The sequence below is a fragment of the Microchirus variegatus genome (genome assembly GCF_963457635.1).
Source record: "Microchirus variegatus genome assembly, chromosome: 12".
NCBI classification, from domain to species: Eukaryota; Metazoa; Chordata; class Actinopteri; order Pleuronectiformes; family Soleidae; genus Microchirus; species Microchirus variegatus.
This window is the reverse complement of record NC_139813.1, coordinates 6530779-6557602: the sequence shown is the minus strand read 5'-3', so window position 1 is coordinate 6557602 and position 26824 is coordinate 6530779. Positions and strand designations below refer to the sequence as shown.

General features: G+C 40.1%; 1 protein-coding gene across 1 annotated transcript; it reads left to right on the top strand.

Annotated features, from left to right (window-relative positions):
• Positions 1-690: 690 nt before the first annotated feature.
• On the top strand, positions 691-25029 carry opn5 (opsin 5; the record flags this gene model as incomplete). Its single annotated transcript, XM_083898964.1, has 6 exons — positions 691-817; positions 11734-11853; positions 20286-20456; positions 21328-21662; positions 22467-22711; positions 24963-25029. 6 exons carry the CDS (start codon positions 691-693, stop codon positions 25027-25029), a joined length of 1065 nt encoding a protein of 354 aa, XP_083755090.1.
• Between the last annotated feature and the right edge of the window lie 1795 nt (positions 25030-26824).

The window sequence follows — 26824 nt, the reverse complement described above, 5'->3', positions numbered from 1 at the left end:
GGTATCATCCAATAGGTGCCTTGTAGTAGGTGCAAATCTTGAGGTTTCAAAAGGATTTTATTTTGTAACTGGTTACTACATCCACTTTATCTATTCAGTCTATGGCAGTGATTACCAAAGACTGGGTTGGGACCCATGGATAGGTCGTGGAAGAAGTGTTTTGGGTCCACCCCTCAACAATGTCCAGAAGTTTCCCAACCTTTTAGTTAAGATTTATATGTTGTAAACAACGTTTACTTCATTTTGAATGAACTTACCAAAAATCTTTTGGAAATGGTGTTTGGGAAACACCAGTCTATGCTTGTTACACCAGTGCTTTTTTACTACCACGTGTTAAAATATGGTCTCCTAACCTTGACAGAGGGGCGTGTTCTCACATTAATCATCCCATCATACAGGAAAGCTGTTGCTGTCCCTACTGTCGCTAAAGAGTGAGGCGCCGTTTACTCATGTGACATCCGTTTGTGATTGCTGACGTGGACTTTCGGAATTATAGAGCATGCGGCGATGTGGTTATTGGCTCATGAATTTTTCTATCTATCATGCATGTCTGGGTTTGTGTTCCATTCACTGTATATCACTGTATAAATGCGTGTGTGTATATCAACTTGCAATTTCCTGTTTTCAATTTGAGGAAAGAGGTTGATTGATTCTGCACCTTTCCTCCACTTCACAGGACAATCCCCACTGATGGCAGTGATGGAGAATGAGACGTGGCCCTCATACGCCTCCCATCATTTGCTCCGTGGTGATCCCTTTGCCTCCAAACTCTCCAGGGAGGCGGATATCGTTGCGGGGTTTTACATCTGCATCATAGGTCAGTCTGTTATTGTGGAAAACATCCCTCTCATAAATAAATAGTGTCATTGTTTCACTGAAAGCGCTGCTGCAATAAAACTTGATGTGGGTGTTCAGCGATTGTGATGATAAGAGGAGTCGGTGATGTGTAATACATACATACATACAGTTTTGTTACCACAGTTGGCTGAGCTCCTGCTTCCCTTTTGTTTTCTTTGGATGTAAATCTTTAAAAGCTGCTGTGACTAAATCCGAGCAGGCCACCTTTTTGCCGACAACACATTATTTAATAACACCCCATTATGTAATAATGTAATACATTTGCACGGCATTGCAACATGTATTACAACAGCAACTGCCACATGTTGTAATAAACTTCTTGAACGTAATATGTAATACATTTTTTACATATTGCGGTTGTTACTACGTAATGTGGGTGTTGCGATTTGTTTTTTAGCAAAAAGTAACAATTGGTGCATTATGTAAAAACCCGACAGAAATTGACATTAAAACAGCGAAATAATGTGTATTTTACTCATAATTAATACTTAAACAAATACATGGCCTATCTTTAATGCTGTAATTAAGTATTTAAGCAACTAAATGAAAAACGATCCAGCTGCAACATACAGACTAATCACACATTGGAACTGCAGAATAATAAAGTGGATTTTAACAGTGTTGTTGACCTAAAACAGGCCATGGCTCACATTTCACACACATATAGCCAAACTACCGGTATATGGATGGGGTTGTCATCAGAGAACTGCCTATCAGAATTCCATTTGATTTATGCTGCTCAGCCACTTAGCCACTCCTTGATATTGTTCCTCATGCAAGCTTACTGATTGGGACTCATGGTGTATAACACTGGCTAGGCAATACTAGTGGAAAGGCAATGTTTAAACATAAGTTATTATCATGAATTATGTTGTTTATTTCACTAAAAACTAAGCAGGACTTCGATTAAATACTGTATCCTCATCCTCAATGAACATGAAAAGAAAAGCCTTTATGCTAATATGTGTTAGCTTAGCTTATGTGTTGGCTATGTCATCAGCTAATTCAGCCAATAATATTGCTCTTCCAAAGTTTCTGACAGGAATATCTGTTTTCCTTATCTATGTTTCCTTCTCTAACATATGAATCAGTGCCAGTGCGACATTAATGTAGGTTTATAATGGAGGTGTTATTGGAAATATGCATTGTGAAGGAATGTTACATGGGGCATAACATTTATTGAATAGACTAGACTACTTAATGATACTAATAATACTATTAAGCCTTGCTCACCAAGCAGAAAAAAACCATTTAGACAACAGAAGAAGTGGTCTCCAAGAAAAGTCATCCAAGCCTCGAACCGGCTGACACCCGGATCCTGGTTCTACCAAGAGCCTTTCTGTGTTGAGTTTGCATGTTCTCCCCATGTGCATGTGGGATTTTTCCTCCCATAGTCCAAAAGCATGCAGATTACATTAATTGGACAGTCTAAACTGACCATAGGTTGCTTGTGTCTGTATGCTGGCCCTGAATGAGTGATAATTAAGTAAATCAAAGAAAGACTGACCCTGGATTTCCACTGGCCGCGGAACGGCGGCAGAACATCAGCGGCACGGTTCTGCTTCGTCCTCTGCCCGGTGTCAATCCCCACCGCGCGGAGCCTTGGGAGCCAGCGGTATTCACGGAAGATCGCGCGATAATCTCGAACGGACGCGAGTTCGCGAGATCCAGCGATAGACTGTGTGTATAAAGGAAACAACAACAACAGCTTCTTTTCATTTTCCGACGTGGAAAAACTGTTGATCTGGTGTCATAAATGATTTTATGTTTCTCCACTTCAACAATCAGTCTCTCGTCGTACATTATGACTCTCCGAGATCTGATTAATCGACTGTTTACCTGGTAGCACCGGTCACGACGTAATGTTGATGTGAAGTTGTGACAGGCTATATGACCTGCGTATTGTGTTTTATTTAGAAAGGGGGCAGAAATTTGTCACTTTTCCTGTTTGGTGCAAACTGCTCTGTTGTAATTTACGAGGTTCAGCAGCGGCAACGGCAAAAATAGAACTGCTACCTATCGATAGCAATGCGGCGCGGCGAGCCGCTTCTGGGATGCTGCTGAGACGCGCCGCATCGCGTCTGGTGGAAATGCTCTCATTGATTAGAATGGAAGCGATTTGCAACGGCGACTGCGCCGCTGCCGTTCCGCGGCCGTTCCGCGTCCAGTGGAAATCCAGGGTAAGAAGACAACGGCTGCAGAACAACATATAACCTTCACTGCAGCTGAAAAAAACACAAGCACCCACTGCCAGGCGTGGATTGGGACAAAAATTCCACTACAATCTGTGCGCAGATTGTCAATCATCAAAAACTGTGAAAATCGCAAATCTACATGCTCAAAACACATCACATTGCAACATGTGAGTTGTAAGCTTGTAGATCTGCAATTTTGTTTGGCATCTTTTGATGAAAGTATGGAATAGGGCTTAAGTGGTTAATAAAAAACAACTGATTAATCAATCAGGATAGTATATGAATATGGTTATTGTTTTCCAACTAGATTTAGTTGTAACACACCACACCATCCAGAGTTTGCTATTTATTATGTCAAGTAAAGACAGTTCATAGACAGTTAAGCAACCATTCTGAACCATTTATTTTAATGAATGTTTATCCACACCATTCTAGAAGGCACATACCTGCTTAACATGGTATCACTACCTCCTTCACATGGTGATTATTATTATTTCAGCCTTATAATGTTCATAATGTTGCAGCTAATTTACTGACAAATGTATAACTCATGGTATCATTGTGAAATGATACAGTCATTCCCAAAATTAATTTCATGCACGGTACTTCAAACATATACACATAAATCTTAAAAGTTTGGAAAAATTCTGCAAAAATCTACTGTGACCCATCTTTGGGTCCCAATCCAGACTTTGGAAACCACTGCTCTCTGTAATTGCGAGTAAAAATGGAGCAACCCAATTGAATTTTATTTAACTTATGCTGTTACTAAGGTATTGTCCAGGGTGTACCCCACCAATTGCCCTATGTCAGCTGAGATAGGCAGAGCAGCCCTCGCGACCCTTCTGTGGAGGATAAAGCGGTAGATAATGGATGGATGGATGGATGGATGTTACTAAGGTTAGTAGGCACTTAGTGAAAGGTGGTGCAATGGGCCCCTGTTCCAGATGAGGTACAAAGATGGATACGGCCCTGGAACCACCTTGATGAAAAAAGGGTATTTGACAGGTGTGTAAAGTTATGTCAACCTTTAAACCAGAAAACTGATATGCAGAAAAGTCCACCACTTTTTGATATGTAGCTTTTATGTTTGAGGGCAAATAACTTATTACCAGTGTTAAATGTGATTTATTACACTCATTAATATTCCTTTTGCAATTATGTGATTCCTTGCACATCTTAAAAAATGCTAATTAGAATATTAGCCTCATTAAGCTGAATAAACTGCTGAAAAATATCCACTCAATCATTGTTCTGCAGGGCTGTATGTGGTATGAATTGTACTGCACATGAAACTTTATACTTTACATAAAGCACCTTTAAAAAAATATCACAAAATAAATCACAATCACAGTATCCATCAGAATAATTTAGTCCTACAGCTGAGCTGAAAACAGGTGTGAAACATTTTTTATGGTTTTATTTTATCAATATTAGTTACAGACACAAATGTTGTCTGTTGTGTCATTGTTCGTTGGTCGTGGCACTGGAACAAAATCAAGCTACCTATCTCACTTACTAAGCTTACTAAGTAAAGGTACTGTTCTCAGCTGAAATGCAAGCCTGACCCAGGGCTTTACCATTTCAAACCGTACTACGATGGAAACACAGCATTTGTTGTCGATGATGTTATTTTTCTGCCTCTTTTTGGTCTTCATTTGTTGTGTTCTTTTTGCATGTTGGTTTAAAGTGGCTTTGAATACTAAATGCAAAATTCTCTTTCATTAAAAAACAACAACAAGAAAACACCCACATGGTTAAACATCATATAGTGTTACACTTACACATTCATCCACAAATGTACACGTCAGTGATGGGGAAAACCGTGTCACACTTGTGTGTGAGTCCACTGAAAGACATTACACATCAAAGTAAATTGACAATGTCATAGTTTAGCCACGCAGCTACATACTGGTCTCAGTGGAGCACAATTAACTGAGCTTTTTTTTTTTTTTTTAATAAATAACAGGCCATCAGAATCACCCGAGTTGTTGGAAAGTGTCAGTTCATTAGATGGTGGCTGTCGAGGTTCGTTAAGCATGCAAATGCAGAATGATGATGAAGTAGAGGGCATGCTAACCATGCAGTCACACTTCCATCCTCAACACTGTCCCCGTTTTCCCTCATTATAGCCTGTGGTGTCTTGTGTACTAGAAATGTCAGGACACTCCCTTGTTTCGTGACGACTTGATGGCAGGGATATGTTGCTGCCAGTGGTTTCTGACTGACTGACCAACTGATGACAATGTTCAAGCCTGAAGCCTTCACTTGTCATGTTGCCTTCATGGAAGTTCCATCGACCGAACAAAGAAAACTGAGAACGAGAGAGGGCATATACAGTATTTAATGGACTTGTCTTGGTCTCAGGCATGGTCTTAACATTAGAGATAATTTTTATTGATGGTAAGTCATTATTAAAAATGTCTCTTAAGATGAACAGATATTAACTATTGAACTGTTTACAGATAGATGCACATCTTTGAGTCTGGTGCTGTCAGAAATGTCTTCCCGTTAAAAGGGAGTTTTGTTGTAAAAATATGTTGTCTCAAACTGCAGGAGGAGCTCCGTAGAGAAAAGTTCAGATTTATACAGAAAATAAATATATAAATATAATATAAATAGATTATGTACAAACGTACAACTGCAACACATCAGAAAAGTAAAGTAACATCATTTTTTAAGGACCTGGGTTGCAGTGTAGATACAAATGACGTCTTTTGGTTTTAATGAGGAAAATGTGTTACAGTGCATCAAATGGCAGAAAGTATGTTGGACAAAGGCATGTACTTAGACGTTGTGTTAAACACACACAACTAAAAGGAGCACATTTACTGCATTTGCCTTAAGTTAGTTTGTACTAAGACCCAATTGCAACATGTGCTGCTCCTGCATCTATTGTCTCAGCAATGACACTTCATTGGTGTTGAATAAAGGATACACTGATAGATGTGTTGTGATGGGGAAGATTTCCATGGTTACAAATTGCAAGGTTTTTGAATGAAAAGCTATTGTTACTAAGATCTCTGGAGCACATCTAAAGAACAATTTTCTCACTAAATGAATACTTGAGTAGCACTAAGCCCTGCTCGGGTGATGTTTGTTTTTGCCAATTTAAAATGCACGTCATCATGATAAGTTGGAAGGTTGCGAGGTTACAGAAGGACAGACAAGGGGCATTACAGGGATATTCAGGGCCCTACATTTAACCTAATTGCTGACATATCTAATTTATTCACAGAATAACACATTTATATGTTGCCTACGCTCCTGCCTTTTAAATTTCTTTTTAACTCCACAATCATTTTCAGATGTTTTTCAGAGTTCTGATCGCAAAGCTTTTGGCACCAAGTTAGTGGCTTCAGAGGTTGCGAAAATTGCTGTTGCCATGACCAAGTGTAATCAGACAACAGTTCCACCCCTGTCTCAGCTTGGCAACAAGAAAGAGTCAAAGAAAACATGTGCATTCACACTGCTCCACAACAGTGAATTGTGAAATACGTATGGAAATGTTAATTTTCTTCAGATTTTGCGATGATTGATCACATTTGTTTTAGTCTTACAGTGTGTTTGGGGTGGAAGGTAATAATTAAAATTGATTTGAATAGCTGATCTTACTGTATCTTCAGGAGTTTATTCTGGTTTGCCATGTTTGCAAGTCCATGATGTTCAGTTTCATGGCTTTATTTTCTGCAACAATGGCAGTAACATGTGGTGGTCATAGCTGGAGCATTTGTTTTCTGCTGTGGACAGCGGACTGACCTTTACCTGAGCACTGTGATTTCGAACACAATCAGAACTAGAATCAGCTTTATTGGCCAAGTATAAGAACACATACTCTGGATTGTGCACACACTACTTTAAACATAACATAACATGACAAACATTCAACTCAAAAGAACAAGGACCACAAAGAACAATAAGTTAAAAAAAAAGAGTGATATAAAAATGAATATGGAAATTGTGCAGAGGACGGTCGATTATAAATGCATGCAATGTCGTATGCAAAAGTTTGGGCACTCTGGTAAATTTTCATGATTTTCCTTTATAAATCATTGGTTGTTTGGATAAGAAATTTCAGTTAAATATATCATATAGGAGACAAACACAGTGATATTTGAGAAGTGAAATAAAGTTTATATGATTTACAGAAAGTGTGCAATAATTATTTAAACAAAATTAGGCAGGTGCATAAATTTAGGCACCCTTGTCATTTTATTGATTTCAATACCTTTAGCACTAATTAAGGGAACTCAAAATTCCCTCAGTAACCTCAGTGACCCTTGACCTCCATACACAGGTGAATCCAATCATGAGAAAGGGTTTTTAAGGAGGCCAATTGTAAGTGTTTCTCCTCTTTGCATCTTCTCTGGAGAGTAGCAACATGGGAGCCTCAAAACAACTCTCAAATGACCTGAAAACAAGGGGAAGGATACAGAAAGCTATCTCAGAGATTTAAGCTCTCAGTTTCAACTGTGAGGAACATTGTGAGGAATTGGAAGACCACAGGCACAGTTCTAGTTAAGGCCCGGAGTGTCAGACCAAGAAAAATCTCAGATAAGCAGAGGTGAAGGATGGTGAGAACAGTCACAGTCAACCCACAGACCAGCTCCAAAGACCTACAACATCATCTTGCTGCATTGTTCAACTATTCAGCGCACTTTACACAAGGAGATGCTGTATGGAAGAGTAATGCAGAAAAAGTATTTTCTCTGCACCCGCTTGAGGTATGCTAAAGCACATTTGGACAAGCCAGCTTCATTTTGGATTAAGGTGCTGTGGACTGATGAAACTAAAATAGAGTTATTTGGGCAAAACAATGGGCGTTACGCATGGTGGAAAAAGAACACAGCATTCCAAGAAAAACACTTGCTACCTAAAGTCAAATTTGGTGGTGGTTCCATCATGCTGTGGCCAGTGCAGGGACTGGGAATCTTGTTAAAATTGGAGTCGCATGGAATCCACTCAATATCAGCAGATTCTGGAGAACAATGTCCAGGAATCAGTGGCAAAGTTGAAGTTGTGCCGGGGCTGGATCTTTCAGACAACGACCCTAAACACTGCTCAAAATCTACTAAGTCATTCATACAGAGGAACAAAAACAACGTTCTGGAATGACCATCTCAGTCCCCAGACCTGAATATTATTGAACATTTGTGGTGTGATTTAAAGTGGACTGTCCATGCTCAGAAACCATCAAACCTGACTGAACTGGAGATGTTTTTTAAAGAAGAATGGTCCAAAATGCCTTCCACCAGAATCCAGACTCTAATTGGAAGCGTTTAGAGGCTGTTATTTCTGCAAAAGGAGAAGGCACAATTTTTTTCTTTTGTGGTGCCTAAACATGCACATGCCTAATTTTGTTTAAATAATTCTTGCACACTCTGTAAATCATATAAACTTTATTTCACTTCTCAAATATCACTGCGTTTGTCTCTTATATGATATATTTAACTGGCATTTCTTATCCAAACAACCAATGATTTCTAAAAGAAAATCATGAAAATTTACAGGGGTGCCCAAACATTTGCATACTACTGAATGAGTGTATTTACAGTGAGGATTTGAATTGTTCAGGTAACGGGAATATAAATATAAAGTGTAATATTGTAATTATAGTGGTTGGTTTTGGAGTCGGGGGGTTATTGACACTGTGTGACTGATAAAGTACAACCTCTGCTGGGCCTTTTTGGTTATTGAGTCAATGTTGGGTGCCCACTTTAGATCCTGGGACATGGTAGATCCCAGAAACCTGAAGGTTTTCACAGCAGACACAGAGTTATTGAGAATGGTGAGGGGGCAGAGCAGGGGGGCTCCTCCTGAATTCCACTGTCATCTCGACAGTTTTGAGCGTGTTCATCTCCAGGTTGTTCTAACCACACCAGAGGACCAGCTGTTCCACCTCCTGTTTGTATGCAGACTTGTCACTGTCTCGGATGAGGCCGATGACCGTTGAATCGTCTGTATACTTCAGGAGTTTGACAGATGGGTCATCCGAGTCGTTGGTGTAATGGGAGAAGAGCAGTGGGGAAAGCACACAGCCCTGGGGGCACCTGTGCTGATTGTCTGGGTGCTGGATGTGAATTTCCCCAGCCTTACCTGCTGGCTCTTGTCTGTGAGGAAGTTTGTAATCCACTGACAGGTGGAGGCTGGGACGATGAGCTGGGTGAGTTTGGAGTGCAGGATGTCCGCGATGATGGTGTTGAACGCCGAACTGAAGTCCACAAACAGGATCCTAGCATATGTCCCTGGGGAGTCGAGGTGATGCAGGATATAATGTAGTCCCATGTTGATTGTATCATCCACTGTGCTGTTTGCTCGATATGAAAACTGCAGGGGGTCCAACAGGGGGCATGTGATGTCCGTGGTGTGGGGGTGGTTGTTTGATGTTGGAGCGGGTGATGGGTGTGAATGTTAGCTTCTCAAACCTGCAGTAGAAGACATTCAGGTCTTTAGCCAGTTCACAGTTCACTGCGATGTAGTGGGATGGTATCCTGTAGTTGGTAGTCTCCTGTATACCTCTCCACACTGACGCTGGCTTGTTAACTGTTTTTCAGCTTCTTAAGGCCACATTATACTTCTCCGACTGCGTATGCGTTACCCGTCTGCGTCACCACGGAGACGCCTCGAGCATTTATACTTCTGCGTCGTGGTGACGGACACTCGCTGCAATTTCCCGCCCGATCAGTAGGGGTCGCTGCGCAAGGTTGTTGTGCTTCTGGCTACAGTGAGCAATGGCGTCCGAGAAAGAAAGAGAGCAAAGACTGTTGTTGAAACAGTGGCCGTTTCTCACTTTTCTGTGTGATGGAACACAGTTTTAAGATAATTTGAGGCGAGAAATTGGCCATTTAGGGTCTAAACATGTGCTGTGTGTGTTAAGATGTGACGTATTTATAGTTCGGCAGCGGCGTTATCGGCGGGGATCAGCTCCGCCTCTGTCAGGACGCCCGGAGCGCACTGAGAGCCGGCACAGTGCAGCTTCGCTCAGCATGTCCTGAGGACCAATCGCAGCTCTTGCCGTCTCCGTAGTCCCTTGACGGAGTGACGGACACTTTGCCACACTATAGTGTCTCTCCAAAAAATATTTTGTGCACCCGGAGACGACGCAGAGGCTCTTCGACAGTCTCTGCGTCGACGCAGAGTCTCTACGTAGCCTACGCAGAGCACTTTACGCAGAAGTATAAATTGGGCTTTAGTGTAACACTCTTTGCCACTTCTCCTTTTGATCTCCTTCGTCAGTGTATTCCTGGTCGAGCTGTACAGGACTCTGTCCCCACTTCTGTAGGCCTCCTACTTGGCCTGCCGACCTCATCCTGTGTTTGGCAGTGAACCAAGGTTTATTTTTGTTGTATGTGCAGAAGGTTTTGGTTGGAACACACATGTTCTCACAAAAGCTGGTGTAGCATGTCACAGTGTCAGTGAGTTTGTCCAGATCTGTAGCAGCAGCCTTAAAACACTCCAATCTGTGCAGTCAAAGCAGGCCTGTAACTCCAGCGTTGACTTTGTGGTCCGTCTCTTCACAGTCTTCACTACAGGTTTAGCAGATTTGAATTTCTGCCTGTAGTTTGGGACAAGATGAACCATGCCGTGATCAGAGAACCCCAGGGCTGCACAGGGGACAGATGTGCGTCCTTTAAAAGTGTAGCAATGATATGGACAAATTAACATGTTGTCTATATCTTGGCAGTTCACGACTGAGGTTTGCTCTGTTAAAATCCCCAATAACAATGAGAACGGAGTCTGGTTTTCCTCTCCATGTTCGTTATCTGGTCAGCAAATTGTTGTAAAGCCTCAGTAACACAGGCCTGCGGTGGGATGTAAACACCAACCAGAATAAACGACAACTCATGCGGAATACAACGGCTTGTAGTTTTTTAAAAATTACTCCAAGTGGGGGCTGCATGATTTGTTCAACACTGTGACATCTGTACACCGACTTTTGTTTCAGTAAAACACAGACCGGCAGATCCATGAAAGTCCGAGATTCCACGTTTGTCCACGTTATTGTTGAGCGGACATTCCCAAGATGTATTGACGGGAGTGCTGTACGAAAACCCTGCTGTCTGTTGATGTGGATGTAACTTGGCTGGAGAGTAAATCAGGAGAGCATAATCTCCCTCATCATTTGGAGTGGGATTACCTTTAGGTTTAGTTTGGGACAAGAACGGTAAAGCCCTGAGTCACGTTATGACTGAGAACATTACCTTTACTTGGTGGGCAGGGTGTGCACTGTTCCCGATGGCCGAGTTATGAAGCGGGATGTACCAGTACACCAACAACAAACAACAACATTGGACAACAATGGAGGACATCCAGCAGGTCTTTGTTTTTTGCTCGGTTTGGGCTGTTTGTCTCAACAAGACGTCACAATTTGTATGAGAAACGTAACACCAGTTGCAAGGGAGTGAAACTTTTCTGTCGGCCAATCAGCTTACTGTTGTGTGTGTACCTCCACACGTACCATCCTGTACCATTATTCTGGTATCCCAAGGGGAAAAGTACCAAAAAATAGAATGGTTGCGGTTATTTTTGTACTTTTCCTAATGGAAAAAAAATAAATAAATCACACCATAACGACCCTTTCACTCAGTGGAAACAATTTATGTAAAATCAACTGTGACTGATGTCTAAGACACATACATTACATGTTCTAAAACTCTCATTTCCCTTCTCTCTCTTTCAGGAATATTGTCTGCAGTAGGCAATGGCTACGTCCTTTATATGGCCATCAAACGCAAGACCAAGTTAAAGCCTCCGGAGCTAATGACTGTCAATCTTGCCATTTTTGACTTTGGCATCTCAGGTACTGTACCCTTTTTAATGGTGAAACTGATTGTGTAGTTGGTAAATGCCTGATCAGAATGAGCACCATCCGTCAGTAGATTTTCCTCTTGTTTCTGTAATGACGAAAGGGCTACTGTGGCTAAGGCTAGACCCTTTATTTTCTTTTTATTCATATTGCAACACTAACTTTTGGAAACTGAATGGTTTCTTTGACTCATGCTTGGTTGCAGCCTCAAGAATGCTTTGACATTCAGATTTTGATCCCGTCTTCTGTCAGCACTGAATTCTGTCACACAACATGTTTTTTCCTTCAGCTACCCCACTGGAACTTTTTTTCTAATTTAAAGTTCATTCATTTATTATGGTGAATGTCATCAGGAGATGACTTTACTACTTATCACAGATAGACCAAATTGTCACATTAAACTGGTCTCCATCATTTTTGCTTTGCCATCCATCCTAAATTTGCAAACATAATTATTCAAATATCTTGACAGAATTTCTTCATATATGACAAACATGTTCTCTTGGATTAAGATGTTGATTGTAATCATCTGTCTTTTATCTCAGCAACACAATCAGGGAAACCTTTCCAATTTGACACCATATGTTCACTTTGGCTTACAGATTATCTCCTATTATCAATTTTGGTGGCAGAGTGAATGGTCACATCACCTCTCAAACCAAGTTGTTGGTTGTTGTTGTTTTTTACCTTACATTAAATATAATTTTTGTGAACTTGTAGACGACAGTTGGTCACTTGGCCCTCTCACCGACAAGGTGACATGAGTTGGTGTGTCACTCCCCTGTAGCTATAATCCATGGATCTATTCAATTCAATTCAATAGTTCTTTAATCTTGTTCTTTAAAGTGTGTCAGCTTTTAGATTAAAAATTGTGTAAAGATTATCCTTCAGTGCAGAGGTCTCTATCAGTCGGGCCATAAAAAAAAACGTTTTACAACCTGTAACACAAGGCTGACAAAAGCGATCAATCAACAGTTACTAAAGATACTGGAAAACAGGAACATAAGGCTAATCAGATCTGTCTAATTAACCACCTGAGCTGCTGCTGTTCCATGCAGTTACCTTGGGGCAGTCTTGACATACTAGTTAATGGAGAGATATATACTTTAATTTAACTTAACTTAACAAAGTAAAGTCGAAACACAAACTAGAGAAAGAGAGAGGACAGAAGAGAGTGCAGTAGGAGAAAGAGAAGCAACATACCATGAGGCTGCATGGTCTTGGAAATTACTCAAAAGTCCATGGGTACAATACAAGTTCTCCACTGGAGCTTTAAGGCCCATGTAACCTTTCTGAATTAGATTATTCTCAATGACAACTTTCTGGTGGGTTAAATGCTAAATTGGTTGTAAACCTTATTAGACAATGGGTTATTTTGTTTTGTTTAGGCTTACAACACGGTCTGTCATGATCTATATCAAATAATTTGCCACACTAAAGTGTCTCTCCTGTAGTGTGTTTAATAAACACAATGAAGGAGAGCTATATATGAGAGAGTCAACTGAAAAAGAAACATACTATGCATTGATTCTGGTGTCATTGCACATCTTTACTGGGTGATGACCTGTTTTTGCACTGCTATGGGCGGTCATCATTGGTTCAGTCAATAAAGAACAATTGGCCCACGTGTTTCCCCCAGAGCTACTCAAGCACTTGACTTGGCTCACAATACGTGTTATTGAACAAGTCTCTTTTCTCGTGTCCTGTGATGTGAACACTGACAAAATACACAAAAGATGAATGGTTTTATTTCCTCTAATGAGAAATCGACCAAGGTAAAGGCTGAATTAGTAGCTACAGCAGTTACAGCAGCAAGGTTGCTATGTCAGCTGGGATTGGCACCAGTAGCCCCGTGACCCATATGTGGAAGATAAAGTGGTAGACAATGGATGATATAGCAGTATGTGTGTATGTAGTGCTGATACTACACACTTGTACTTGTACACTCTGGTGTGAGGTGAAAATATACCAGCTGCAGATTTTCCCAAAGGCATCTGTAACCTGCAGATTGTCAGGAGGGAGCCATTAAAAATGAATACTCAAGATTAAATGTTGGTGGATAATGGGAGGAGAGACGATGCATAACTGATAAAGCGCATATTGATCAGTGCAGTATAACTGGAGTGAGATATCTCTAAAATGAAGACACTTTGAGATGCAAAACTGACCGTTGTCTCTCTTCCTCAGCCACTAATGGACTAATGAGCTTTTGATTCAGAATCAGGAATTATACCGCTATACAATACTGTATAGTCTTGATGACCAATCAAAGCTGCATGCTTTACACTACAGTTTGTGCACATTTTCTATCTCACATCTTTCATACTCATTCAAACACTGCCGGCACAGTCTTCAGGAGCAACATGGGGTTAAGTGTCACATCAGCAATATTGATCCAGGGATGACTGTGCTCAATATATTGTACGTTACTCTAACCCTAAGCCTAACCCCAACAGTGAATATTTCATTGCCACTGCACAGGGGCCAGTGGTGGTTGAAACCCAAGACTAGCTCCTCATGGAAGGTTTGCCCAGGCCACCAACAAATGCTGTCAGCATAGAAGGTCCTTCTAACCCCTCGAGTCATCACATGCATTCACAAGGCTAAAGCCAAATGTATACTCCTGCAAAGGGCTCTGCGTAACCTACGCAGAGCCTGTCTGATAGCCTCTGCCTCATCTCCGACTGCACGAAATGTTTTTATATTATATATTATAATATACGGTGACGGCAATAGCTGCATTTGGTCCTCAGGACAGGCCAAGCGAAGCTGCTCTGTGCCGGCTCACAGTGCGCACCGAGCGTCCACAGAGGCGGAGCTGATCACCGCCGACAACATCGCTGCCAAACTATAAATACGTTATATCTTGACATACACAGCACATGTTTAGACTCTAAATTGCCAATTTCTCGCCTCAAATTATCTTAAAACTGCGTTCAGTGACACAGAAAAGTGAGAAAAGTCCACTGTTTCAACAACAACAGCCTTTCTCTCTTGGACGCCATTGCTCACTGTAGCCAAAAGCACAACAACCTTGCGTAGCGACCCCTACTGATTTGGCAGGAAATTGCAGTGCGTATCCGTCACCACGATGCAGAAGTATGAGGGCTCGAGGGGTCTCCGTGGTTACGCAGTCGGATAACGCATTACGCAGTCAGAGAAGTATAATGTGGCCTTAAGACTCACTGTCCTCTGATGCATTATTTTTAACTTTATTACCAAGGCATGACCCAAAAAAACGTCTACAGTCTAATCAATTTAAAGAGCCACCCAGTAAAGGAGTGTTAGATCATCTGAGCATAAGCAAATTGGGAAAGATAACCAGTTTGTGCATATGCATAAGGAAAGAGGTAAACAATAATCCAATACTACTACTACTACTAATAGATAATAAAACCACCAATTAATAACATTAATTCATTATTCACAATCAATTAACACTTTTTTGACATTTAAGAATTAGTTATTTTTTGCGCACACCAATTAGGGATTGTGAATTTGACTCATGTATTTAACCCTATCCTTTTTACAAACCAGTAGTGAAAACACACAAGCTGGGTGCAGGAGCAGTTTGCAGTGCTTATCTGCACTGAGGGAGCAATGGGGGATTGGGTGACTTGCTTGAGGGCACCCTAGAACCTGACCCATCTCAGGATTTGAACTGGCAACGAGGCAACCCTCTAGTTACAAGTCCAACTTCTTGTCTTCCTCATGTGAAATACATGAAATATAAGAAATGTAATTTCTGAAGAAATACACGTGTTACCTCAAGGTTATTTCCCATTTTTTATATGTATTTGAAATAATCAGTACAAATCCATATCACGTTCACAAAATATAGTCACTTTTCTTTACATTTTATTACTAATATAAATATTAGTAATAATATATATAATAGTATGTAATATATATTACTAACTCAATATATGGTGGGAGTTGCTTTACATTGTTAATATGGATGAAAAAATAGTGAATTGCAAAATAATAGAAGTAAACATGATAAACGTTAAATTCTGGTTGGTTCTATGTTTTTTCTGTGAGATTACGTGTTATCTGTGTGTGTGTTGTCTTGTGGTGTTAACAAAAAAATACATATCTGATATAGCTGGAGCATTTGTGAAACCTTTTTAAAACATCGCTGACCTCTCAGTGCTGACAGAACTCATTACCTCCCAGTGACTTTGGTTAAATTAAAAACAACACACGCAGTTATAATCCTTGGAGTGCGAGAGAGAATGCTGCACTTCACTGTCATATCAACAGAGACGATAAATTACTGTTGGGTCAATAAAAATGAAAGGGGCGACAGGCAGAGAATATTAGTAAGGATTTTAGAAATGTATTAAATTAATGAAAAGGTTGATCTGTACCTGCTTGCATCTCAATGTATGTTGGTGGGGGGGACAATGCATGGACTCTGAATAGTCTGTAATCAAAGCTATTGAAGGAATCTTAAAGGTACGAGTTGAGATGACAATTCATTATTAGACCTTATGTTTTTTTCCCACTTTGCATCATGCTAGGTGTCATTCAGAGTGTCATAATCCTCACTAATACATTTCTGTTAGACCCGTCTCTGATTAAGCCTTCACCAGGCTAACCATGACGCAAAATCAAATCATCTCCCTGATCTTGAAAATGATAATGGACAAAAATTCTGTATGAAAGGTGCTATTCGTACTTCTGTCTGCACTTAAAATATTGCAGATAGGATAGGTTTGTTAACAGTGGAAAATAATGAATTTAATAAGTCATGTTGGTGATGCTAGACAGGAATTTGATGGTTTAAGTGTTTTTTCATCATGACGAGCGATAATATCCTATATTGTCTCATCACTAACAGCAACTTTCAGTGCTTAAAATGATGAGTGCATGAGTAGGTTAACAGATTTGACAAATTTGGAAAGAAGACACTTCACTTATACTGTGTGCCCGGAGACATAGGAGGGTTGCGTCAAAAAGGGCATCCTGCGTGAACCTGAGAGACAGAGCAGCTTAAAGTGATAACAATGAATAAATGCATGCCTTTTTTTCCATTTGCTTGCAATTTCTGGCTAGTATATCTTGTGACCGAGGAGTTCATTTCACTTCAAAAACACTTGGTCTCAATAAAGAGGGTTGTACTTTAAAAATGTTAGCCCACTTTGGCAGACAATCACTTTTTGGCCAAACAATGGGAAGTCCATTGTCTACTTCCTTTTCTTCAGACTCTGAAGTTTGTCTTTTTTTTCATTATGTATCCCATTTTATCACCAAAAAAAAAAATCGAATAAGAGTAAATACAAAACAAACACCTACCAATTCCGGAGATTTCAAATCCATTAGGCTCATGAATATTTTCCATTACTGATATTAGTTTTTACCGCTCGGCACTCATTACTGATGAGATCACTCAGCTGGCTGATTGAATTGGTTGAAAAGTAATTGTCAGTCCACTGGATGGATCACCATATAATGCACTGTTTCTCGAGAGTTGGAAAAATGCATGTTTAAAAACGATGGTGTCATTTTAATAAAATACTCCATGAATATTAATGAGGATTAATTGTAATCAGAATATTTATTTGGAGGCACTGACATTTGCGGGGGGGAAAAAAACAAGCTTTGTGTAGGTCCCTTAGCTGTGGTGCATACAAAGCGGTTTACGTGACATGACTTCTTAGCGTATTTCCCTTGACTACAGTAAACAAACCGTGCAGTGCCCATTTTCTTACTGCTTCAGTCAGAACAGTATGGTTTTTGTTGTTTATTGGTTGTCTCAGTAGAAAGAAAAATGTCTCCCTTTGCACTGTACCTACTGATTTCACACAATTGAGTTGATAAATCCAATGTTTATTTCTTCTAAATGAAAATATATATTTGACCAGCTTTAACCCCGTTACATCTAAAGGGGAAGCAGCTGGGGCCAAGGTTGGAAGCCATAAGCGGAGCAAATGTCAACCTTCTGGCTAAAGTACTGAAGTCGGCCTTGCTTTATAAATGGTAAATGTTTTTCTAGTCTCGATGATCACTCAAAGCTGCTTTACACTACAGTTTGCCATTCACCCATTCATTCACTCAGACTTCCATACAGCGCATGTATGTGCACAGCCATCAGGAGCAATGAGTGGTTAATTGTCTTGCCCAAGGACACTTCAGCATGTAGACTAGCGGAGCCGGGAAGGAAAAACAGCTAATTCTTCCACTGTTATAAAGATGGTTAAGAGAGCTGTACAATTTGAAAACAAGCAATCAAAAAAACTACTTTGCGTTAGTAAGTAGTGTAAGTAGGATTCACTTTAGTTCAATTGATTTGTGTCGCGCCAAATCACATAATACCTACTCGTCTGAGTTGTCAAAAGCATGCCAAGTCAACAGATGGCAATATGACTTAAACTGTAAAGAGTTACTGGTCAATCAGAAGAGATTGGCTACATCTGACCCCATCTCGTTTTGTGTAAGTACACATTTCATGCATTCTTGCCTCCAGAGGTTTTGATGTTTACGCAGCTTAGGTGTGCCACATGGCTCCTGGCTCATCCTGCTCTCAGGGAAGCTAAAACACACACACACACGTTTGTGCAGCTATTCTTTTATGGACTATTATCTGCATGGTCTTATCCCCAACCCTAACCCTAAACATAATTAAAATATAAGCCCTAAACCTAACCTGTTCTTCAGAAATGAGGTGCTTTTGGTCTCCATGAGTACTACTGTGTCCTAACAAGATCAGTGTTTATGGCAGAGAAGATCTAGGCAATAAATGCAAGTACACGCACTCGCAACCGCATTCTTATTGTGATTTTCTGTACAGGAAACTTGTGCTGCATTGGTACTCCCCATTCAAGCAGATAATACAGTGTAATACTGCAGTAGATCATCTGATAATAACATAGCTGTCATAGTATTTGCACTTGTCTTTAAAGGTAGCTTTACCACAAGAATTGCTACTACAGACTTACATTTAATTAAACAATCAGCACTCCTGTCTCTCCCCATTGTAAGTCCACTGTATGCTGTTCAATAATTAATCACTCATGTCACAAGCTGTCACAAGGGTTGTCAAAGCGATTCTGCATTTAGAATTTGAAGCACTGGTTAAAAAAAAGAAAGGAGCTTATGTAGTCAGCACGACAAGATACTGACCAGGATTTTTCTGCCTCGCGCATTTGCCTTTTTCTCAAGGAAGGGATGTGTTCTCTCAATACTGTGAGTTAAGACTGTGTCTTAAGCCTTAAGGTTTTGATAAGCTATTTCTTTTTTTCTTTTTGCTGGTGATTATGTTTAAAGACATAAAGAGAGCATCAGTGTGTGTCCATGCAACAGCCTTTCACATCATGATAGATAGACAAAGATAGATAGATAGAATACAAATGTTACAGTGCATAATGTACAGGTGTTTTCGAATATATGTAGTCGAGTAAAAGTTAATGAGTACCTGAAAATAAAAACAATAAGTAAAATACATAAAATTAAGTAAATGTATCACATCCCACCACTGCTGTGTACATATACACTATTTTTATTTATATTTTCCTCCTGAAGCCAACCAGGAAATAATAATATATTGAAAAGCCATTAAGGGTGGTTGTAAAAATAAGTCCTTTGGGATGAAAGTCTATTGGAAAATTAGCCTACTTTTCACTTGATTGACAAATGTTTTTGACCACATCTGTTAAGTATTGAATTATAGTGTTTCAATCAGGTGTTGTGCTATTTTGGGGCCCATATCTCCAATGAAGGGCAATCTTAACGCTTCATTTTGGACAATTCTATGTGTCCAACAGTTTGAGGAAGGTCCTTTTCTATTCTGACTGTGCCCCAGTGCACAAAGCAAGGACCATAAAGACATGGTTTGAAACAACTTGACTGGCCAGCACAGAGCCCTGACCTCAACCCCATCAAGCATCTTTGGGATGAACTGGAACAGAGATTGTGAGCCAGGCCTTCTCGTCCAACATCAGTGCATGACCTCATAAATGCTCTACAGAATGAATGAACACAAAGTCCCATATAAACACTTCAAAATCCTTAGGAACATCACCTAAGAAGTGGGGAAAGTTGTCATAGCTGGCAAAGGGAGACTAACTCCATCTTAAAGTAGTGTACATGTATTTGAATATGTCATTACAGTCCCTGCTGGTGTGATGGTCAGGTGTCCAATAGTAGCCTGGTTGCAGATGTCTGTGGACTACCTCTTGCAAAACGGCAACATGGTGTCCAGATTCTTATGGGGATGTCACAAGCAGCGTCCACCATGCATCGATTCAGTGTCAACTGAATACAATGAACAGAATTGCCCGACATATTGTTTTCTGAGCTCAGCCAATTCATCTGGTGACTCATTTAATCTAAATTAGTAACTATATTATTTATTATTATTATTTCCTGTACCAAATTCTACGGTCTCTCTTCCTCTCTGTCCTTCTCCTGTTCCGTCTCTGCAGTGACAGGAAAGCCCTTTTTCATAGTATCCAGTTTCTCCCACCGCTGGTTGTTCGGCTGGGAGGGCTGCCAGTTCTACGGCTGGGCGGGCTTCTTCTTTGGTTGTGGGAGCCTCACTACGATGACCTTGGTCAGCCTGGATCGCTACCTGAAAATCTGCCATATACAATACGGTACATTAGCATCCTCTTAAAAAGGGTTTTTCAAATGTTTTGGGGGTTTTATTTGGAATAAATTCACTCCTAGCTCAAATGCATGTTGATTTTTAGGAGCTTCAGCTCCAATTATATTCATCATATGTATTTTTTGCCTGAATTAGCATTCACATGCAAGGGATAAACCCACTAATACTAGAGTGAAAAAGGTGTCAGAAACGTCATATTTATTATGTCTGTAGTTCCTCCTTTTCCTCTCAAAACCCAGAAAGAAGAAAACAAGCAAGCACACACCACTAAGTCATCTCTCAATAATTTCCTTGAAGTTGAAAAGAAATGGTTGCACATAATCCCACAGCCTGACTGAATCTCTGATAGCTGTAATTTATGTGTCCATGTGTTGATTTACTTCACTTTAATGCCGTAATGCGATATGCAACTTCTCTTGTCAAGGATTTTTGAATTTCAAGTAATTTTTGCTAGGTAGGTGGGTAGTTTGAGGATCAGGATCGAGATGATCGACCCTGCATTGAAGGTCAAGGTGAGAATGAAATTTGGAGATACAGTAAGAGAGTCAACGTGGAGATGGTTTGGTCATGTGCAGAGGAGGGATAGTGATTATATTAGACATAGGATGTTGAAGATGGAGCTGTGGGGCAGGAAAAAGAGACCACAGAGAATGTTCATGGATGCTGTGGAGGACATGAGGACAGTTGGTCTAACAGAACAGGATATGGCAAGATGATGGCATATGATCCACTGTGGCGAGCTCTAAAGGGATAAGTTGAAAGACAAAGACTTATCTAGGAATTTGAAAAATGATATTTAAAAGTTATGCAATTATGGTACAAAGCGCCCGTCAACACTCATTCTTTTCCTTCACTTTCAGGCACATGGTGGAAACGTCACCACACCTTCCTGAGCCTGGCCTTTGTCTGGGTGTATGCAGGCTTCTGGGCCATCATGCCCCTCGTCGGCTGGGGAAGCTACGCCCCAGAGCCCTTTGGCACTTCCTGCACACTGAACTGGTGGCTGGCACAAGCCTCTGTGTCCGGACAGAGCTTTGTCCTGTCCATTTTGTTCTTTTGCCTTGTCCTCCCGACTGGCATTATTATCTTCTCCTATGTCATGATCATCTTCAAAGTCAAGTCGTCGGCAAAGGAGATCTCAAACTTTGACGCCCGCATCAAAAACAGTCACAACCTTGAGATGAAACTCACAAAGGTGGGTGTGAGGCTGGAGGAAAGAACAAATGATATGTGTTTGGATGAAATTTGATTTGGAGATGTAATAATTTGAGTGCTATATTGGGTCATAAAATGTCGTAGAAATCTGACGCTTATCAAGGATAGGAGTAATGATGGGCCAGATGGCAGAGCATTGGCTTGCATTGTTGCATCATAGCAAGATGGTCACCAGTTCAAATCCAGTTTTGGCTTACTGTCCAAAAATATGCAGATTAGGTTAATTGGACACTCTAAATGGACCATTGGTGTGAATGTGAGACATGTCCAAATCAAGTTCAAATGTATTTATATAGCACATTTAAAACAACCCTGTTGCCCTTAAGTGCTTTACATGGTTAAATGTCCAGGGTGTACTCCGCCTTACACCCTATGTCAGCTGGAACAGGCTCACTAAACAAGGAGTGAGTGTGAGTAATGACTGGATGTAAATGAATCAGATGTAGAAAAGTATAAAACCCCTTTATTCATTATTGGATATCTTTAAAGGTTAAAACAAATGCATTTGCTCTTTACAGAGTTCATCAGGGCATGTGTGTCGTTCATTACTGCTTGTACAGGAAAGCTTTTTCTATGGACTGCTGCAGAGAATGGCAAGATATAGTGGCAACTATAACTATACTTACATACTACTACTAAGTGTCGTGTAGATTTTATGTTCTCAGCACAGGGAGCCTGCAGAGCACAGTCTCTGGGTCAGTACTATACCACTACACGTACAACTACAAAAAGTGTAAACTCCAGGCCGAATCTGTTTCACGATTATTGCTTTGTATCCCCTCAGGCGGCAATGCTGATCTGTACGGGTTTCTTGATAGCCTGGATCCCTTATGCAGTGGTGTCAGTGGTGTCAGCGTTTGGTGAGCCAGACACGGTGCCCATTGCCATATCTGTCATTCCCACTTTGCTGGCCAAGTCCTCAGCCATGTACAACCCCATCATCTACCAGGTCCTGGACTTGAAAAACTCCTGCACAAAATCCTCCTGTTTTAAGGCCCTGAAGAGACGCAGGCATTTTAGAAGCTCAAGGTAAAATATGTTGGATTGTATTTTCGATTGCCGCCCTTATGTTTCCTCATCACTGGTTTATTTACAGCTGTGTAGTTGACTGACAAAATTGTATTTCATAATACAAAGGCAAATATTTGTGCAGGAGAGGCAAATAAGCCTCTAAACAATTTAACAGAGAGTAAAAAATATCCATAAAATTACAAATTCATTTCAGTTATACTAGTCATAATTATTATTTTTCCTGGATAGAAGATACCGCACCAGACTAGTCCTAAACATCTTGCAGGATGATATAAACTTAAGAGACCTATCTAAAGAGTTCCAGAGTTTGGGGCCATGGAATTTGAAAAAAGATTTGACTGGAGGTATGACAGAGGTAATGAAAATTCCTCAGACCTCTCACTGAAAAAGAGTGAATATCCGATGATAACAAAAAAAAACTTATGAAAAGTTCCCGGGATGTCTTGTTTGAAATGAATGAATTTAGACATAAATAGACATGTTTGAAACATATTAATAGAAAAAATTGATAAAAGTTAAATTTGCTAAATAAAGGTGCAGATGGTGCTTGATTAGTGGAATTTAAAATCATTTTCAAGAATCTTTTTGTTAATTGAGAATATGAGGAATATGAAGCACCCCAAACAATGTTACAGTATATCAAATATGGATAATTGAAACTGTGATATAATGTCATAAGGCAGAACTGATTAACTAAGGAAGAGACTATTCTGATAATGCCATAGGACTTCAAATTTTTTTTTGGATACATGCTCAATATGGTTTCCCCTAGAACAATCTTTCACCAACTAATAAACCAAGACATGTTGCACACAAGACTTGTTTGATTTCAGTGTTATTAATTTGTAGCTTTGAGCCATGCGTAGGAAAAGTTTTATTTTTGTTGTATAGTATATAATTTGATTTGTTTACATTCAAGGAAAGCTTGTTCATTTGAAACCATCTTGAGGAGTATTCCAGCGCGATATTGGCATTTCTGATTAGACATTCAAAATCAGGGTGAGACATGGAAAAGTTAGTATCATCCGCAAATAACATGGGCAGAGAAGTCTCAGACATTACAGCAAAATCATTAATGACAAATCAAAAACAGAAGGGGCCCAAGAATTGACCCTTGAGGCACACCATAGTATAGTTTTGTTTTCTTACATTCATAACCATTATGACAAACATATTGTTCTCTGCTACAAAGGTAATCACTAAACGAGTACAGCATTCAAGAAAATACCAATAGCAAACTTATTTTTGTCCAGAGCAGTAGAAATTTTACCAATTAGTTGCAGAAGAGCAACAAATGCATAAATCGATCATTATTCTTAGGAAGGCTGTGCATATTTAAGTGAATTGTAGAGAAGACATTTGGAATTTCTGGTTAAATTGTCAGTTATCATATGAAATTCATCTTCATGTAGTTACATGTATTAGACTCTATCTGCTAGAGAAATTGACATCAGGGTCATGTGAATCAATGCAGTCCATATAATTATAATTATTCAATCTCCCTGGTGTCTTGGGGTGTTGCTGCGGGGATGTATAATCAGCTTGTCGTGACGAAGAAAATCGATGTCCCCTCTGTCTCGAGCAGCTTTCAATTTAGGGATTAGGTCTTTTCTTTTCTGACGGACGGCATATATAGAGTTCTCATTTATGTACATTTTGGAGCCTTTAAGGTATTTGGCCCCCTGGAGAATCATTAATCTGTCCTTGTACTTAACAAACTTAACTACAATCGGCCTGGGTCTCACTGGGTATCAATCCCTGACACAGGTTTCCCTGCACAGTGAGCCCGCTCCATCTCAATCATCCCCCCTGCAGTTGTAGTTTCTCCATGAAGACTCTGTTGACCTTTTCCTGCGAATCAGCCCATGTTTCTTCTGGTGTCTCCTCGATTCCATCTATGACCAAGGTGTGTCTTCTGGACTGACCCTCTAGATAATCCATCTTGTCAGTTACGGCCAATAGACTCTCACATATCTTGAACATTTGCGATTGCATGTCTTGACAATGATCAGTCTGTTTAATGTTACCCGTTTTGAAGTCATCGACCTCTTTCTGTGTGAAATGAATACGGGCTTTAATTGGATTGAGGAACAAGGCCATTACTACCACAATCTTCCCTGGACAGATACAATAAATGTCCCCTATGCAAATCTAGTAAACCACGCAGGAATACATTCATTGTTCTCTGTACAGATAAGTAGAACTATGTAAGTGATGCCTCTGTTCTGTTCTCTCATGTTCCCTGCAGATTCTGCACCATTTCAGGCACGATTAAGGACACGCCCCCAGCCAAAGAAGCTCACATTGAGATATGAGAGAGACTCCAGACTGTGTGACCTCCTTGTCTCTTTTACTTTGGACGCTTTGCCTTGTTCCTTGACCTGACTGTCCTGCACTTACCCAATCACATGCTGCCTGCCTTCTGCTACGTGTCACAAGCTCACCTTCAGTCTTGCTGTTCGTATTTACGTGCACAGTGGATTGTCTATTGCTCTATCCCTCCGCAAGTTCCTTGCCTTGTCTTCTCAAGAAGCACATCTCTTCCTTCATCTGTGGAGCTTGGAGCCGTGTTGTCTTTACGGTTGCTGCAACATACAAGTGACCGGTTGTGTGAACGTCTTGACTTTGCTTTTCAGTATTAGACACAGCGACTGAAAAAAGAAATGAAATCCTACAGGCTGACTTGATTTGTTGTTCACACTACATGTTGCAAATAATTGAAGAAATTGTTTCCAACCAGTTTTGTAGATATATTTTTCTGTGAATCCATATACATATATATATATATATATATGAAATTGAATTTTTACATGTTGCTAAAGTCGAAATGCAAATTAAAAACAACAATCTGATCTTGATGTGGGCCATATCAAATTGGTCAAGCTTAAGTGGATATTAAGAACCCATGTACACCTGCTTATTCATACAGTCATCCAATCAGACAGAATCATGTGGCAGTAGCAATATAATGCAGGTCAGAATCTGTTGACGTTGATGAAAACATCACAGTGAGTAAAAAAAAAAAAAGAAGAAAAAAAAAAGGATCTCATCAACTTTGACCATTAATCTCAAAGATTTGAATGTCTTCTGGGATTCCCACATCTGTCTTTGGCGTTTACACAAACTGGACCAACAAAAACACCAACGAAGAAACTAAAACATCATGAGGGTAGCAATTCCGTGAGATCTAAATTGCTATGGTGGAGTGTGAGTCTGCTAGACAGCAGCGGGTGGGATGAAAACATGGCAAATGTTGTTTTGCTTTTTTGACCATGTTCATCCCTTTATTACCTCAGTTTGAGGTCTTCTGATAGCTACGTTCAATGGAAATGACAATGGTCAGTGAAATTCCGAGGCCTCCACCATCAACAGATGTGATTGCAGTGGATCATCTTTGTGTTTGATATGGTAGAGGAGGAGATGGCGAGCATGAAAGTGCTTCTCTCAGATCTGCAGTAATGATGAGACGCAGTGATGACAACACAACGCAGCAGCTCCAACAGTTTATAGCAGCAACAGTGTTATGAACTGATCAAACAGTTTGTTTAAAAATGGGGCTGAATCTGATCAGGTAGAAGAGGACCTGCAGTGGGAATCAGCGGAACTGAGTGACTTTGACATTTCATTTATATGGTGTTGTTTCTGTTGCAGTACAAAGTTTATTTTTGCTCACAAGTGAGCTTCACATAAATGTAAAATGTCCATATAAAATGAGTGCACTTTAATTACAAGGCCATTCAACATGCACAGTCTGGTCTTGCACCTACAAATTACAGTAATATGTAGTTAATAGTCAACATCGTCTGGCTCAATTGCATTTCACGCACATTCAAGTGGAGCGTCTTCTGATTTTTTCTCATGGTAGAGAAGTGTTAAGCCAAAATGGCCCTTCAAACTAAGTGTTATAAGATATTTCCCAGCATAACCAAAACCAAAGAAACACCTAAATCTAATCATGATAGATGTCCTTAGAACATATCCTAATCTGTCCTTTACTTTTTTCAGTTCTGATGCTCAAAAGACAAATGCAGCCAAAAACACGACCTCCTTGGCAGAGTCTAAAATAGATGATAATTTGATGTCAATGAAGCTTTTCAAATGCATGTGAGT